The sequence below is a fragment of the Pleurodeles waltl genome, chromosome 10 (assembly GCF_031143425.1).
Source record: "Pleurodeles waltl isolate 20211129_DDA chromosome 10, aPleWal1.hap1.20221129, whole genome shotgun sequence".
NCBI lineage: Eukaryota > Metazoa > Chordata > Amphibia > Caudata > Salamandridae > Pleurodeles > Pleurodeles waltl.
Window position 1 is genome coordinate 537,807,910 of NC_090449.1, and position 19,010 is coordinate 537,826,919.

The 19,010-nt window shown below is 38.6% G+C and overlaps 2 protein-coding genes across 3 annotated transcripts in view; one reads left to right on the plus strand and one right to left on the minus strand.

Moving 5' to 3' along the window:
- Positions 1-10,999, minus strand: part of JMJD4 (jumonji domain containing 4) — a 44,246-nt gene extending 33,247 nt beyond the window's left edge. Inside the window, exons 1-2 of the mRNA XM_069210976.1 lie at positions 10,129-10,999; positions 9,182-9,347 (exon numbers count right to left, since the gene is read on the minus strand). Of these exons, the coding sequence (XP_069067077.1) occupies positions 9,182-9,347; positions 10,129-10,378 (416 nt within the window). The 5' untranslated portion in view covers positions 10,379-10,999. The remainder of the gene's footprint in view (positions 1-9,181; positions 9,348-10,128) is intronic.
- A 122-nt stretch (positions 11,000-11,121) lies between these two features.
- SNAP47 (synaptosome associated protein 47) overlaps positions 11,122-19,010 on the plus strand; it is a 248,036-nt gene continuing 240,147 nt past the window's right edge. The window contains exon 1 of one of the 2 annotated variants that reach the window (XM_069210977.1): positions 11,122-11,309. The gene's annotated coding sequence lies outside the window, so the exon portion shown is untranslated. The remainder of the gene's footprint in view (positions 11,310-19,010) is intronic. The other variant, XM_069210978.1, reaches the window with a different exon arrangement.

The window sequence follows — 19,010 nt, forward strand, 5'->3', positions numbered from 1 at the left end:
GTAAACAGCTTATGTGCTATCAAACAGTTTGCCACTATACAGAGGTAAATGGCAAAGGTGCCCACTGACAAAACTACTGCTTCCTCTAAAAAAATATCCTGTACATGCGTGGATTTCAAAAACGTTAAGGACAGTGATACATGTACTACATAGTAGCATTAAAGGATCTGTTAGTCACCAAAATATTTTTAAGCAGGATCCTCTAACAGACTGGCAGCCAGTGTCAAATCTCTTTTTGCACAAAGAACTTATCGCCTGGCAGACGTTCCGTGTGAAACTTCAAGGATAGTGATGTTCCTTTTACGCCACTGGCAATACAGATGTAATAGTTTTGTACAAATTATAATTTGCATTATGCTACAGATCATCAGGACCTGATCTCACAAAAGCTAGAATCATTAAAGGATATTTTTGACAGCACTGGACACTAATTGCAAAAATCCATGCTCTATGCGGTTCAGATGCGATACAGATTAAGATGTGTTCAGTGTAGAAAGAATCCGGGATAATGCCATTGTGGTACATGATAATGATGCAAGGTATCCTCTTAGTTTTCTAAGCCTGCTTATTGTAACTACAGAACAATAGTTATTTAGAAACTTGCCACACTGGAAACCCAGCTTTAGTTGTAACGCACGCTGATAAATTTTAATTAATGTTTGAACACAGTGGCAGAAGGTCTCATTAAATAGACTCGACTTTGTGTAGCACAAATGGGCAACAAAAATGCAGGCCAAGGTCCAACAGATGAAAATCTAAGACTAACAGCATAGTCAGTGTAGTTAAACATTTAGAGTTGCTACATCTATGAAATCATAAGATGGAGGCAATGGTACTTCTGGCTTGCAAGACTGCAGAATGTGGGGGAAGGATGGACAGCACCAAAATAGATATTTATCTTGTATAAAGGAAATACCACAATTTGGTTACTGGATCTTTAATTACAATGTCAAATATAGAGTCATGGACAAGTTGGTGATAAAGAAATATGCAACTCTAGATGAATTTCATAAAGGCAAGATTTTTGGATTCTCAGGGATGTGTAAAGAATAGGAGCATGGCAGATGATTCATTCTGATATACAAAATAAAGCCTTATTGGGCTACAAGACATTAACCTGGTGTTCGTTAGAACCAAAGGAACTTTCAATGATACAAAACAGTTGGAAAATTGAGAAACTGTGGGCAGAAGATAAATCAGTTGTATACAGGAGTTTTGTACAGGAAGGTTAAGAGGGATGAGGTACACCGTACATGGAAAAACAAGTATTATTTGCTAATTGAGGGTGAACAGAAAAAAGCAGGCTTTCACATTAAACATGTTGTTTGACAAAAAACGAAAGAGGTCAGCTCCCTGGTCACAGATGACAAAGAGAATCCTGAATAAAATTGAGGTACAATATATTGAATAGCAAAAGGATATGGCTTTTTCACACGACGCAGAACATATTTGGGTGAAGTAAAGGGGTGCCTACATTTAACCATGTTTTAAATATTTGGATGAATTAAAGGTGTGCCTACATTTAACCATGTTTGAAGCCACCTGAGGGTGACGTGTTTGAAATTAAAAGAAAAAAAGTAGAAACGTATATGTTTCAGTATGGTTCTCACCAAAAGGTTATTGATGTTCAAATGGAAATGGTCAAAATCTGCTGGTTAAGAAAGATCAATCAGGTAGACTGGGAGGAGGTCTGGCTATTATTTTTAGAGAAACGTTTCAATGCAATACATTTGATATTGACTCCATTGATGGAGCTGAAAGTTTAAATTACTGTATCAAGTTTGGACCTTCACAGTCGTTCTCAGGTGTGTTAATCTATTGCTCGCTGGGTCCTGACTCTACCTTCTTGACCTCCATGGGGGAAGTGATGTCCCCGTGCTCCTCTGTTATATTGATTTTACTGTTTTGGGTGTTTTTAACCTCCATTAAGAATGCCTGGATGATTCTAAAACATCTAATTTTTTAGACATATTAAGTATTCTAGGACTACATCAAATGGTTACTCAACCCACTTATAATGCAGGGCATATGCTGGACTGCATTTACTCTGACAAGCCCAACTTATCATTAGAAGTCCTATTCCACAAAGTTGGTCTGACCACAGGTTATTACCACATAAAATTACTGCTGAACAAGGTTACTACCCCCATTTTAGCACAGCTTCAAATCTACCCACTACTCTTTCTTGGTAAAAGCTGCTACATTATCCTACATTCCCTACTACTTTCGCAAACTCTATTCCCATCTTACAACAAACTGTGCTAGTGATATAGAATCTTTTAGTAAGTGGCTTACCTACTCTCAAGTTCTCAAAAAAGAAATCCCAAAGCCTCCCCTGCTTTCCCCTGGTTTAATAAGACCTCAGCAGAACAACATTTATGTTGTAATCAACTGGAAAGGAAATGGTGTAAAGCTTTTAAGTCATAAGATTTGTGGAATTTTAAGTTTGCCATAAAAGCATATCATAAACAGATCCAAAAAGCAAAAATAAGCTTATTTTGCCATTCAAACTGTGGCAAGATATGGCAACCAAAAAGTATTTTTAGGATTGTCAATTCTTTCCTAAGGCCTAGGGCACTGAAAAGTCAGATCCCTCCCTCTCAAGCTCTCTGTAATAAAATCTCCTCTTTTTTCGAGGAGAAGATTGGGACAATACAACGAGATTTTAACCTCTACCTCGCCCCTCTCAAATGTCCCAATTGATGATGGCCAGAAATGGTAGATACCTTACTTGTCTTTCAGGAAATATCCTTAGACCAATCTCACCAGGCCATTTTATCCTTCAAATCACGGTCTCCAGATGACACTGTCCTCCCTGGGTCCTTCATAAGGTTGTAGGCATAGTATACCCCCTGTTAAATAAGATTCTGAACATCCAAATAGCCGCAGCAACAGTCTTGGCATTATGGAAATTGGCAACTGCTAAGCCTTTAAAAAAGAAACCCCTTGCGGACCCCACCTTATTGTCCAACCTGCGTCCAATTTCATTATTGCCCACAATTAGCAAAATAATGGATAAAACTAATAAATACCTGACTAACTGTATTCTTGGAAAACACAGAATAACTGCACTCACAGCAGTCAGGATTACATTCAAAACATTCCACCAAAACTGTGTTATTAGAAGTTGCTGATACTCTTAGCTTGGCTTTGGACGCAGGCATGAATGCGGTACTGACCTTCTTAGATCTATCTGCCGCATTTGATACTATCTCGCACAGTCTTTTACTTCAAAAAATTAAAGAATGCAGAGTTAATGGACTGGCCCTTTCATGGTTACGATCTTTTCTTTCAGATCATAAACAGAAGGTGTTATTAGGGCCGTATGTCTCACCAGAAGTAACACGAACGTCAGGGGTCCCTCAAGTGTCATCCATGAGTCTCGTCCTCTTCAATATTTATATGCCCCTTTGGTCTCCTTAATTGCGTCATTTGGCATTGATACTATTTCCTATGCTGATGATAACCAGTTGATACTATCTCTGGATGAGACATTACTGGGATCAGAGTCAAACTTCAAAGGCTGCCTGACCGCAGTTATCCAGTGGATGCTAAACAATCATTTGAAATTCAACACAGGAAAAACAGAGATCATGGGGTTGGGAAAATATTATTTTTTTAATCCTTCCCAATGGTGGCCTGAATCAGCCCCGGCCACAGTTGAAGATCAAAGGAATTTGGGAGTAAAATTTGATTCTCAATTGTCCTTTTATCTTCAGGCCCTTGTTTTAATTTGACAAAGACCCTAAAGAAGTGTTTTGATCTGCTGCCTTTAACAGCAAAGAAGACAGTGGCATGCGCACTCATTGCTTCACAGCTGGACTATTGTACTAGGTATGCTGGCTCCACAAAACAACTGTGGGAAAATTGCAAGTTGTCCAGCATGCAGCAACCACACTAGTCCTGAAACTCCCCAAGAAGGTTCTCTGCTTTGGTAGCTTTAAAAACTTTGCACTGGCTGCCGGTCCATTAGAGGATCCGGTTTAAAATTATTCTGATGACTAACAGAGCCTCTAATGCTGTTGGACCTAAATTTCTCACTTCCAGATTCACCCACTATACCACCAGCAGAATCCTACGGTCGTCCTCAGCACGTCTGCTTAAACCAGCAGTCTTCAAACAACGAACTAGGGGAGGCACATTTTTCTCTGCCCTGGGGACCAAGGTCTGGAACAACCGACCTCTGCAACAGAGGTTCACTGACTCAGAATCTAGCTTTAGAAAGCAACTCAAGACATGGGTTTTAGACTGTCCAACACTCTCTGTTATTCTCTAATATTATAATGTATCATCCACACATGGTCGGATTTCTGCAGATTTCCGCTGTAGTGCCAGGATGCTTCCCCAAGGAGTGACAGTTTGCGCTTTATAAATGTGCAATTCAATAAGGCACTTAAAAAAAAATCATTTCAGAACAAAGCTTCAGAAATTATTACATGAAGCTGAAAAATTTTAAATGACACCGAAAGAGGATGTTTGGCCTGTCATCAGATCAATCAGACTTGATGCCAGCATAAAGCGTACCTTTTTGTATCATACAACAGGCCTCGAGAAATTGACTTGCCCACTCATTGTGGTGAATCAGATTTTATCAGCTCTGGTTACTTTTAGAGCCTAGTGGCCCAGTCTGGATATGGAGCTCTAACTGGCAAAGAACTGGCGTTCTGTTCATGCAGAAAGGGAATGTGTCATAAAGATGCTTTTAAATCTTGTCATTCTTGCTGTGTGTTCAAAAACAGAGGACACCTTATGTCTTCTTACAACGTGCTGCTTATTTAATCCTGGAGATTGGTGTTTACCAATCTTCTAACGTTGTAGTCAAAGAAATAAGAGTACATTTAACTATTTGGCATTCGTGCTAGGATACATGCAGCGTGAAACTATAGGCTGCAGGATGTCAGGTTTTTTTCTAACACGCATTTAAATAGCTCAAAAATGAACTTTACAGATATTTCCAAATTTATTTCAGTAGCTAGGAAAGCACTTTTTTGCAATTCTGAAGTCCGATGGACACAAAGATTTTAACATAATCAAAACAAATCACTTTACATGGTGATGGCAAATGATAGATATTTGCTAAAACCTGATTTCCATTTCTGCACGTTATCATTTGTACACTATATAGTTTTAGCAGCAAAACTGCATGTCAGTGGGACAGACTCTGGCAATTCAATGAAGACATGCTGTCTGTAAATGATAGTGCACTACCACCTCATGCTTTAGTAATATATTTATTAAAAGTGAAGGATTTAAAACATAAACTGAGAAACATTCCTGCTCCTGCCCGGAAGACAATGCTTTTAGTGAACTAAGAGGCATGTCGGTGGTCATGTGTACCTTTAATGTGGGCTAGATTTTTATTATACATAGAGCAAAAGTTTAGCCTATTAAATCAAACAAAATAGTTTCTGTTCAGCAGGGATGGCTGAAGTCACATATTTAAAGGTGCTTTCATATGTGACAATAAAGAAAAAGGCGATTCTAGGAAACAAAATATTTGCCTAGGATCACACAATTTGAGACCAATTTATGAGTGAAGCACCTTACACAGGTTGAGTAAAAAATTCAACTCACTAGACCAGAAGGTCTGGTAACATTTTGATTATTTTTCGAGGCTTGAACAACATAAGAGAAACAATAAGTGACATGGGTTGTGTAAAGGGAATAATGATTGACAAAGGATTGCAGTACTAATGATGTGATAGCTGACAAAAGCAAGCAGTGCTAAGGATTTAACCCATAAACTTGGTAGCATACTTGTGTGCAATGGTGAATATGTGAAACGTGAGATCTAACAATTTCAGTAAATCTGTCTTCATTTCACCCTGGGCCATAAGCAATGTTCATGTACATCTAAGATATCAATTCCTATACAGTGTAATACTTTAAAGCTAAATTGTGTTATGTTCAAAATATATATAGTGCTACACAGTTCTAACTTTGTGCTACATAATACTAACTCTCTACCCTATCCAAAATGTTCATTAAACAGAGATTGGAAATCAGACAGTCTCTCAGTAGGCCATGTCCTATCCCTGAAGAAACATAGGCAACCCTTGGTGTTTTAGGCAGTGTAGCTGAGCAAGGCTGCTTTACATAAGATTGGCCCCTAGTATAAAAGCTACTAAATGATGGAACACAATGGACTGAGAGTATGTACAGATTAAGCATATCCATCCATCTCTTTTCTTCTGTCTACGCAAATCGCTAAGTGTGGCATTAGGATACCCGATCCTGAGTCCTGAACTTACCGTGCCATAGGGACTTAAGTTACAACTCACTGATGAGGCACAAGGCTGAAAGATGTTTGGGGTTGCTTGTGTTTAGGTTCACAACAAACTTGCCTAGCAGCTTGGACTAGATTGCTTTTTTTTCTGGAGAGGGACCATATTTAATTTGCATATGATTTTTTTAATGGAACGCAGAAAGGGGGATTATCAGGCAATGTGAAGCTCCCAAGGCCCATGCCAAGGAGAAGTGCTAATTGCCCCATTCAGACCGGATCATCGCCACATGCATAATGTTGTGATCATTTCTGAGTCTACAACTGGGATACTGCAGAGTGCAGAGGTGGCTGTGCACTTAATGGCATTAATCTGATTGTTTATTTAAGACAGTTTAACTACAGTATATGTGAAATGGGAACAGAAGTCACAGTTTCTTATTCTGAGATGTCATTAATGCTATATGATGAACTGTACATGGATCATGAGACTGATCCCTCAAACTCTGCGGTCCTGATTCACATGGGGGCAACCACACTCGTGGCGGAGCACCCCCACCACTCCCCCAATCTTGGCTGGACCTCTTTAATGGAAAAATGCAGTACGGAGGTCCCGCCAAGAGTGCGGTACCCTGCCTCGACGGCGAGGCCTCCCTCATGAGTGCCGAGGCTCTTTGTGAATCAGGCCCTACCTCTTTCCCACTTATGAAAGAGATAGATAACTTTGTCTTCAAGAAACATCTGATCCACAAATAACCACAGCTACTGTATTCCCCGCTCCCTCCAGACGCAACGTGAAGAATTTCTTCAAATATACAAGATAGACTTGAACCTCTTTCTCTTACCCTGCCCCAAGAGTCTTTTACCAGTTTCTTTTACTTTACACTAAGGTTTGCATTTAATAAGCTTACATTCAGACATACTGATACAAGTTAATCAACTTAAAACTCAAAAGTGGGACCTTCATAATGCATGTCCTCTTTCACACGTTAAACTGTGACAATATTTCAGAAATATATGAGTGTGTTTGATTATTTTATGTGGTAAACAAAGAGAGCAGATGCAAATACGTATTCTGTAAACTTCTGATTCCTACAGAGAAATGATCTACTGTCCAATTCCTATTTCACTGAGGAGTCTTGGTACTACCTTTAGAGCAGTGTTTCCCAGCCTCTTGACTCCCGAGGACCCCCATTGAATCACTATTGGAAGCCGGGGACCCCCAAGAAATTTATACGATTTAAATTTCAAACATTAAAACAGTAATTCGCAAAAAATACACAAACAAGTACACGCCAAACAAATACTCAAATTAGTAAACATATCATTATTTTATATTGGAAAAAATTGCAAAAATTGGAAAACTTTTATGGGAAAGTTGGTGCTGCATCTTGGCGACTAACTTTTCAATGTTTGGTTTTATTTAGGAAAGCTGAATCCTCAAGTCACATTCTACATTTACCAAGCGATTTTTGTTTTTATTTTTTAGATACATAAACTTTTTTATTTAATGTGTGGTGGGCAAAGGAAGTAAAACCATAAAGGCCTCTCATCTCTCCATAGCCTCTCTGTCACATGTATTTAATTTGATCTATAGCACCTCTCATACTAGTGTAGGGTGTCAAAACACTTTACAGGGGACTAAAAGGTGTAGTATTCACCTCATCCATATTGTTAGGCATTTTCTAAGAGCGCTTGGTCTGCAGAAACACAAACTCAGGATTCAGAACATAACACAGTGGCTAGCATTGACTTTAATAATAGCGTACTCCTATGCAAGCAAACCAATGTTTTTTTTAGCAGTAATGAATGAAGTGAAAAAAAAATGTAATATTCTAATTTGTTACATATAGTTCTTTGTTGGCAGTTCATAACTCGCTGTGCTAGATTATGATTGTGATTTATGAACTGCGCAATAACAAAAGAATCTCTGTGACAAAAGCGGTAACCCACTGTGCTATGCACATAAAATGTGGCTCATTGCATGATACATGTTCTTTGCATCTGGCATATTAACCATCTGCACTACCTCCAATGAGTCAAATCTGCCAATAGACAAACTCATATCTCACCAGCGGATACATTAATCACCAGAGTTGACACTTTTATTTTTGTCCGAAAGCTTACACTGAACTTTGCAGAGCTTTTACAGCTGTCGCACAAATGAATAACCAGATAAATAAGCACGAACATTTTTCTGCAGAGGGCCCAGCTGGAGAAGTGCCTTCATGCGGGTCAGGGTCTGCGGACCCCCTGGGAATGTGTCACGGACCCCTAGGGGTCCGTGGACCACAGGTTGGGAAACACTACCTTAGAGAATTAATGCCACCACCGATTATAAGTACTGATGCCACACAGTTGCACTGGTGATGCCCCACCCAAACTATAGCAGATATGCTTAGAACTGCTGGTGCTGTGCATTAGTAGCATAATAGCCCCACTGGGAAATGCTGCCACTATTATGAATTTATAAAAGACCTGCAGAAAATGGTTTGCACTGCTCATTAGGTGAACTGCAGCCCTATAAAGAAGTGCCAGAGTTGTCCAATGCAAGCACCATGTGGTAATCCTATCTCAATAAACGTTTAGCAACTACGTTAAGGAGTGTTGTTACTGTCAATCAGTAGAACAGAAACCCTGTGGATCAGTGCCAATAATGTAGCATTAAATGTTGCAGCAATGTTGAGCTCTACCAGCACCAATGTAGCGGTAACACAAGGGTTTCCTTTAATTACATTGTAGCCAGGCTTCTGATCAGCACTGCCCACATAACCCTGGCTTATGTGGCCCCATTTTCATCTACCTCCTTTTCCTCTCTACCGTCCGCCCACACGTGGTAGTGAATTTCCACAGTAAATTTCATCCTTCTCCAAAAGAGCAATTAGCTCAATTTCTGCATTTTATACACCAAGTCCAAACAAAGTGCTAGCCTTGAAAAGATTTTACAAAAATCTTCACCTGAGCATGTGCCAGTCCTTGAGGTAGAGACAACCCTTGGGAGAACAGTAGTTGTTTTGAATATAGTCCTTCCAATAACTAATGAATTCTGCAAGTGGAATCTGCTCCTTTGGATTGGAGTTGTATTCTTTCACATCACAGTTTGCAACAGGAACTATCACTTCCCCTGAAAAAGAAGTATTTAGAAGGATGTTTATAAAAGAGAGTTACAAGTTGACATGAAACATATTAAGATATTCAAAAGTTTCGAGTCCTAATACAAGAGAAGCGGTCTGTACCTCACAATTAAAAATCAAGTCATTTGTTGTAGGTGACTGCTTAGAGGCCCAATTTGCAAGGACTATATGAATAAATGATAGTGTGTGTATTCCAACCTTTTTTAAACATATCTTTTGGACTACAGACCCTTCTAAGTCTAAACAAGGTCTGATGCAGACGCAATCTAAAATATAAAGTTCTAAAATGCGAAATTCAGAGTGAATTCGGAAACTGCTGCAGAGGAAGTGAACTTTTAGAATGCAGAATGAATGCAAAACTGAACCATGCATGGTGGATAAGACTAGGCTCGCAAAAAAGAGACCTCATTTGCGAATCCTTATAACTGCATATAAGAGGATGATTCAGATTCTGATGGGAAAAAATCTAACTCTTCATTGAAGTCATGGTAATTCAAAACACTTTTCATCGAGGATGTTAGATTGAGATGGCCATATATCCTCCTTGTCCTGGTCCTTAGACAATCCTGTCTTCAAACGAAGACAACACTCATTGCAACCTGCCAAATATGATCGCTACTTAAGTTCCAAAAGACTCGTTTGTATCCAGATTTTATCACGATTATTTTTGCTGACTCACACATCTATCTTTGCACAGCTGTACAGGAGTTCGTCTTCTGAAATTATAAGCAATATTGTTGTTGCATATTTTGCGAAAAGGTGTTTCCTTACCAAACTTCTGAAGCAGATGATCAAAGTTAGGCCTTCCATCCTGAGTAACCCAGTGATTCCTGCTTTCCCAGCCATCCGTAAACTTGGCGGAAAAAACACATGGGCGGTTAGGAAGGAGATAGAGTCTAAAAAACATTGAATACGTAAAGGTAACGGGGTCATCTATGTAATCTATATGGAGTCTGTCGTAGCATAGGCTGGTGCGAGTCTGGTAAAAATCCTGGTAAAAAACGAATGCATCCTTGTCCATTTTTGGTCCAGTACCAGACAGTAATATTGTGCCAAACGTTTTATTAATACCCGCTCACCAGGTTTTAAGGCCACTTATATGAAGGAGTTTATGAAAAGGTTAGTGTCTCGAAAGCAGAGCATCTCAAGAGGAAAATAACTGAACGTGTATGTAATTCACCTGTGGTAGCTGCATTGACAGTACAAATAAAACTAGAAACGAACGCTCGCTTCTTGATGTATTGAAAAGTGTAATTCCTAGCTTTGCGATTAATAAATAACTCACATTACTGATCAATTGTATGAAATGTCCATATTGCTAGGTCATCTTAAGAGTCTATAACCGAGGAAACCCTCGCTAATCAGGCTCTGCTACTCCTCTAAACAAAATAATGCAACTTCAAATAGCCACGAGCACGGAACGTGTGCGAGTGCAACAACTTCGTAGATGTTATTAAGATGGATGCGAATGTGAAAAGAATTAATATCAGTAAGAAGCACAAATCCGAGGGCAGATGCTTCTGCCAGTTTATATTCCCAAAACGGGAGATACATATATATATTTCGAATGCGCCGTCGGAATAGGAAACATCACTGAACGGCGGTCCCCGCACATATGACCGAGTGACCTCTTCCGGGCTCTAGGTTATTTTTGTTCCGGTGTGGTAGCGTGCATGGTTTCTTCCGGTAGTCATTTCTAACCAATCAGAGTAATCTAAGAACAGAGCTGCCGTCTAGACCAACCAATCAGAGTAATCTAAGAACAGAGCTGCCGTCTAGACCCTCCTATTACTGTTGTTTGCATGTCAATTACTAGAAACTAGCTTTCCTATTCCCCCAAATCACCCCTTCCTCCTTTGTGTATTGAAGTCGATTTGGAGTCCTAATGCCAAAACATTTATAATCGGACGAATACCAGAGGCAATCCGAATTTAAGAGCCCCCTGGTGGGAGGTAAGGCTCCTGAAGAGCAATGTCCGCATAATATCTTTTGTTTTTTCTCGGAGCTCAGTCCCAGAATTGAAATAGAGGAGCACAAATCAACAAACAAAGCAACAATAAACTGCTCCTCCCAGATCCTTCCAGCAAAAGCTGTCAGGAATTCCAAGATCAAGTAACAACATTCATGAAATCCTGAGAGCGTGCCGCTAGAAGGGTGCGTTTCGAGCAGAATATATATAAAACAACAGCCCCCTAGTTAAGTGCCTCCAGTTTGACTGGATCTATACCGTAAGGTGGGAGGATGGAATGACGACTAATGTTTTCAGTCTGGGGTTGAGCGTAAGGTTGGCATTGCAGTGGAGTAGTAAGGTGAAGATCTGGCGCATAGGAATAGACACATGTAATGTGAAGAATTTACGTTTGGCTTGCTATTGGGGGAATGAGAACCAGGGAGCTTGTGACAAAAAGGCGTTTTAAAAACTCTGATGGTGCACAACACAATCAATTGGTCTCTTAGCATTTATTTTCGGTAAGAATCTAATAATTACAAGACCAAAGGTTACTTGACCACCCTTGTGTTCCTGGTGTCTCTAGTGAGTTTTTTTTTCTCTCTCGACTGTGCAGTATTGAATAAGAGTGATTCTCAACTTGGAAAGATATTGGGCTCTGCAGTTGCTACCTTTTAAAAAAAAACATTTTCTGAAGGCATAGAAAAAAATCACTGTAATGAGCAAATATATGTACGTTTTTTCCCCTAAACCTACTTATTCTGTAAGAGGCCACAGTTGTGTGCCTTTCGTCTAAAAATGAATGCAGCCGCCTACATGTTCATCATGTTTAGTGTCCTCTCACCCTCTAGTAACATTATTTCAGTGCTTTACCTTTTTAGTAGAGTGGTGCATAAGGTTTGGGAACTTTAAACTGCAAAGTGACATACAGACACAGTGGTTTATATTTGAAGGGTATTTGTCATAGCCGAATTCGGCCTTCATGCTTTGCCTTTCAGGTGTTCGCTCAGGTGAACTAATACCTCGTCAGCCCCCCTATTACATGTCCTCCTTTATAAAATTAGGTAGAGGAAAACCGTACCACATAAACTATGTTGAGATTGTGTCCAACAGCAGATTTAATATGTACACTCTATACTCTTCTAAACAGCAGTGGAATCAGCTGGATATGTGTTCCTGCCACGTTCCTCTCAGTTTGACAGATAGCCACAAAGCACTGTTACTGACTGCCTCTTTTGCCTCATTCCTCTGTGCCTGCAACGCAAGGAATGGGAGCCACGATCAGTGAGCAGCAGCAGGAGTAATTTCCACATGAGGCATACTTGAAAATGCCCTCTGCCTAATACTGTCTAAAAATCACTGTTCAGTTTATCGCGAAATAAAATATTCAACATTCTGCTGTGTGCTTCTGTATGTGAGATCTACAAAATAACTTTTATAGTGTGGTAAAGCCTTAATGGGTTTCTAGTCTGTAGGATGATAGGACACGTGCTATTACATGGGATTTTACAGTGTCTTTCTGAAGGTTTCATGATTTTTTTCTCATTGTATATGTTGGTTGCAAACAGTTTTCAAGGGATGTGTCCAAAAGTCTTAAATTGAAGGAGAAGATGAGGTACCATCAGCTTACTTTTGTTGCTGAGGTTACAAGAAAAGTGTGTGTGTCTGTTGTGGGCTTATGTGTCTTATAATTTCGAATGTGTGGGCGTGACAGACCTTATTGTATTCTATATTATTATAATAAGGTGTCACATATAGGGTAAGTCATCTATTACCCAAAGTGGTTGACTCAAATCTTTTGACACAGATAGGAGCGTGAAATCATTCAATCAGATAATATGAACCAATAATCATCAAGTATAACATCAAATAATCAATTGGAGTCAGTAATTTATACACACTATGACCTATGTGGCCATGAATCAACACACCAGTTTGGTAAAGTTTAAACATTCACTGCCCTTAAATTAACAATGCTAAAGTCACGTAAAGGATGCACAAGACCAAATGATAGAAGTATAAAAACACAGGCTGTTCAAAATGCCTTAAAATCTTACCAAAACATTTATCATTAAACACTCCAAAGGAACATCACTGAATGGATTCAGACTTGAGTGAATAATAGAAAGAGTATACATTTATTTTGTGCAGCCGAATCAATCACAATTAATTAATATGCATTCAAAATTGGATATTAGGTCAGGGCTCCCTAACTAACACTCTCATTCGAAAAGCATGTGTGGGCTTCAGTCAAAAACAACAATTAATTTGGAAAACATTTAAGTGTGGCGCTAACCAAAATAAGTGGTTGGATTTGCTAAGGGAAGAAAACCTGCAAGAAAGACACATGCAAATTGGTTATACCTTTCCTAAATGGTTCAGCAGTCAGTTGTGTCTTCATCAGCAGAGTGCAGGAACATCAAGTGTCCATTAGTCAGCATCAGGGCATGAAAGGGGAACAGTTCAGTAAAGTTGGGCCTAATATAACTGAACTGTTAGAATCATAGACAAGAGCTAAGCAACATCTCAAAGCTCAGAAAATAAGGAACTGAAGAGAAGCTCAGAAATTGAAGAACTGAAAGGAAACTCAGAAAATAGTTAATTGACTTACATCATATAAAGCTTTGCTATATTAAAGTCCCAAACGTTACTAGCCAGGCCTGTATTGGACAAGGCTATGAGGTGGTTTAGTACACAGCCAATAAAACAACATCTGCGCTTCAGATGTATCTCTTCTTTTTCCCTGCACCCAGGATTGGTTTACGCTGTCACTCTTCTCTTGACTGCAGTCATCTGCTTATGTTATTAAATACATTTTAAATGCAACAGGAAATACAATATTGAGCACTGAGGCTCATTGTTTAAAACTAACAATTTTTTATCTCAAGGAAATATACAATACAAGCAGTACTTACGTTCCACTGTGCAAGTCACACAGGATGTTTAAAGAAACATTATTTTGCAAAGTTAGCACAACATTTAAACATTGTGTTTCTGGAAAATTACTAAAACGTGAGGCCTTTTTAACTAAAGCTAAACATGAAGAATATGACATTCCGTTTATATTTAAACCATTCAACCTTTTAGTAAATTTTAATAATCATCTTTTGTCAGTACGTGTAATTATGATTAAACAAAATAAATTTTCATTAGGCATTATTTTTTCATGTCGAACTTTATTGTGGCTGACACTAGGGCAATCACATTTCAGAGCACATGTTTATTTGTCTTACATGTTTTTCAGTTAGTCCTTTTTAGTACACATTATTTCACATTTTGTTTTAGTGACACCATTTTTATTAATAATGTTTGCTTAACAGTCCCTCAACTGACGACTATATGTGTTGTCTGAAAATACTTATTAATACTTGTATTAATACTGAGACAATTCAAAACTTAGTTTAATAGATCTATTATCAGACTTTCGAGGTTTTCTCCATTCTTCAGAATTCCACAAATCATCAAAGTATTTGCTTCCCATCTTTTCCATTTTAACTGCTTCCCTCCTCTGTTCATTTTTTATCCTTTGTCTTTCTATGCATATATACTATTTGTAAAATCTGATTATGCATAGGACACATTCAACCACTATTAATAATGGTTTCAGTATCATTCCCACAACACCTTGACCAAGGTTTCCCAACCAATTTTCACTTCAGTAAAACCTTTGCCTATATTTCCCCACACACTTTGATGTTTCAGGTCTTTTAAATCAGAATTCAGATCTGTTAAGTTCTTAATGACATTTCTCATTCCTTTACTCTTATCAGGGATAAATGTGAAACATTGTCTCGCTTTAAACATCCTACTGTCTCCTCCTTCCTTTGCTAAAAGGATGTCTAAAAGAAGACAGTTCTGAAGAGCCATCAAATGAACTGCAACCATTTTAGTATCCATCAATTTAATTGCTCCAGAAAAATCTGTTTGCATTTTATCTACAATGGTAGACAGCTTTCTAATTTTCATGTCATTCAGAACAACTCCTACAGAAGGAAATAATTGCTCTAAATATATCTCCAGCTATTTCTTAATAACTTGCCCTTTCTGATCTTGGTCTCAGGTTCTCATGGCAGCAAGTACCATACCATCCTCTAGGGAGACCATAATAAGCACTTTTTCTACAGATGTAATAAACCCTAGGAATCACAGGCTCTTGTCCAATCAGCATACAGTCCCATGTATTCTTAAAAAGAAATGTATGTCTGCACTCACTCTTTCCCACAAACTTAGTATCAGTTCTGGATTGAGGTCTGTATATACAAAGATTTCCTACATGTTGGTAATCTAAAGCAAGCTTCCCTTGTGTATTGGTTAGACTATATGCTTAGTTCTTCTTGTAAGTGTTTTTTCACTAAACCCTTCTCTTTCTTTTTCTTAAATTCTTTTCTTCTATTATCAGTCTGATCCAGAAAAGTTTTCCCAGTTGGTGAAAGTGTACATGTTAAACTATTCCTATGGGCATAGGCAGTCCCAAATGTTAGTGTAGGTTCAAAAAAACATCCGACAAAGTCTATATTCCTAGCTTTAGCAATACTACTCAAATGTTGGTTAACTGGAACAAAAGAAAAGACTAAACCGAAATTTGAATACAAATATTCTATATATTCCTGATTATAAAACCTTGTTAACAGAAGATTGCAGCTAATCTCATAAATTAGTGGTAAAATATAATATGTAATTCCTTCTTTCACTGATGAAGGAATTTGTGTACACACATAACATTCTCTCACATCCATTGTCTCAACATATCCATACGATAAGCAATTGAATATATTAGAATAAGGAACTCCTTGTGAGCCATCTAAACTTAAGTATTTCTCATCCCTATTAAATTTCTCTAGTTTACAAAGTGTAGTAGACTCTGGAGGAGGTGTATAATTAGCTTCAGCTTTATCAAAAACACTCATACTTACAATCAACATCAAACTTATCAACACACATACAGCTGGCAATCCAACACACATACACTTGCAACACCCATTGTTTCAATTGCGATTGATATCCATGTCCTGTAAAGAATCAGAAAGCAAAGAAAAAAGAAAAATAGGTTTAACTATGCAGCCAAACAAAAAATCAAAAATAATCTTCAGCCTTTTTTGCGATTATGTACAGCAGCTTTTTAGACTATCTCCAGAACTTGTCAAAAATCGGTTTAGCAGCTTTGTCAAAATTAGTTTCAGATGTCTCTTGTTAGATTAGAATCTGTTGAACACTATTACTTCCAGTGTATGATGTCTCTCCTGTTCAATTGGCAATGTGATTTCAAAACTCTGTTCAAATGCAATTTCAAGTTCCAAAATGTAGAACTGTATTCTTACGGTCAAAACAAAAGGACATAAACTCGTGTTCCCATTCATCAGCTGTGAGGAATGCCCATTCAGGACCTGAGTATCTTCAACTCGCACCTCTTTTCCTTTTTGATCTTCGATTTGCACTTCTTCTTCTTCTTTCAGATCTGTTCCTTCTGTTTCTCCTTTCTCATTTATGCTCGATGGTACATCAGGAACCCTTTCAGTTGTTTTCAAAGTAGGCCATTTATCTCCTTTCACAGTTTTTCTAGACAGTAAATGCAAAACTGGACTTACGATTCTTCTTGGTTCAGCAGGAATTCGACTTGATCCACCTGCACCATTTGCCACTTCAGGAGGAGTCAAATCTGCATGACTTTGATTCAGCTCAGCACCATTTTCGGCTTCTTCAGGAAATGGACTCTGCTTTATCTCTTTTTCCCAATCGTCTGCTTCTGGGAAAGTCCTCCTCAAATGTGACTCTCCTGCTATATCCGCTTCTGATTCTGCTGATAGAGTAATATCGGGATTGCCCTCTATTTCATCTCTCAGATGTACTCCTCCGGGATCTTCCCCAGTTTGCGCTGTCTTTACTTTTGCAGTCTCTTTTTCTGTTCTTGTCACTTGCTCTTCTTGAGACTGTATTACTTTTGCTGGTGTTCTCAGCAACACTGGATCTTCTTCCAGAGGATGCAACACTTTGTGAGTGTGGCTTGCATGGATCCAGTTGGGAACTCCAGCACACTTCACAGCAGTCGTCGTAACCAGAGTAATCTGGTATGAACCCTTACACCTAGGCTCAAAGCAAGTCTTCCGCATGTGGTTCTTGATCACTGCCCTATCACCAGCCCAAAGACTGTGACACTGATCTTGGGATGAAGATGAATACAAGGTGGTTGATTCTTTCAGATCGCACGTCTGAAACACGAAGCAACAAAGTTAATGTGGAAGAGGCAAAGTCATGAGGAGGGTGACAGCCTGGTGTAGATACCCAACCACCATGGGTATCGAAGTGCACAGACCAAAGAAGGATAGCAAGATACCTCCTCTGTGCCGTGCTGTATAGACAATATGAAAACAAAACAGAACCAGGGCACTCCGAGTAATGAGTCCAAAATGAAGAAAGATGCAGATTTCTTTATTTCCTTATGTTGAGAAACATCAAACATCAGTGTTCAGAGACAGCCAACACGTGTTTCGTCCACACAGACTTTTTCAAGGCTGAAATAAGGGAAAGTTGGCATCTCTCACAAATAACAAAAACCACTATCTAATATGTACAGGTTACGTCAAAAAACACAGACTGGTTGATTAACCGTGAGAATAGAAGGAATATATTTCAGAGGTGTATAGCCATTGAGAGTGCCGAGAAGTCTAAGTAGGAGATACTCTCATGCTGGGTTGTGCTGTAAAAATCTTAGTGTATGACCACAGAAAGTGCAGATGAAAAGTCGACGAAAAAGTGAGAAGAATATATATATATATATATATATATATATATACACTGGGTGGTTAGAGTCTAAGCAAAACCATGTGAGAAACACGTAGATATAGGGAATAGTAAAGAGTGAAGATAGACTAAATTAGAAAAAAGGGGACAAAACATGCAATCGGTAGAGGGTCCCAAAAAAGGAAAGGAGACCAAATAAGCAAAGAAAGAAAGAACAGACAAAATGCAACAAATGTGGCCACATACGATTACAGTTATACACTTGGAAAAACTGGATATATCCAAGAGTATATAGAAATAAAGCATATTCCCTTCATCTTAATATTATAACGTATATAACGGGCTGCCCAAAATAGCTAGCCTTAATTAGGGATACATTTGTGACAAGATAATTGTACATGATACAGGCCAAAAAACAGGACCCTTAACAATCATATCTGTTATAACAGAGTATTATTAGGTATAATGTACTTCAAACTCTATGCCAGGGGTTTCATCACAGATCAAAGTGCATATTCAAAACAAGTGGATTTGCACATCCATCAAGGCACAGGATGTACATGAGAAAGAAAGAAGGGGGGAGAGGACAAACATTTAGAGAAATACATGTAGATCCTTATGAATATTCAGGCCCATTTCCACAGCCCGTAGTTTAATAATCCATTCGCTTTCAAGGCGTCTCAGGGCCAAAGTCCTGTTACCCACTCGCGGTGTTTTGATTAATGAGTCAATTCAGTGAATAGCAATGTCCACAACGTCTCTACATCCGTGCACCTCATTATAGTGTGTTGCAAAAGGGTAGATAATATTGGATGACCAAATAGCTCTCAGATGTTCCTGTATTCTCTCTTTTAGCGGTCGTATAGTACTTCCAACATATATGAGCCCACAAGTGCAAACAATACAATACACAACAAAACTTGTATTACAGTTGATAAAGTGTTTGATTTTGTGTGTAATATGTGTG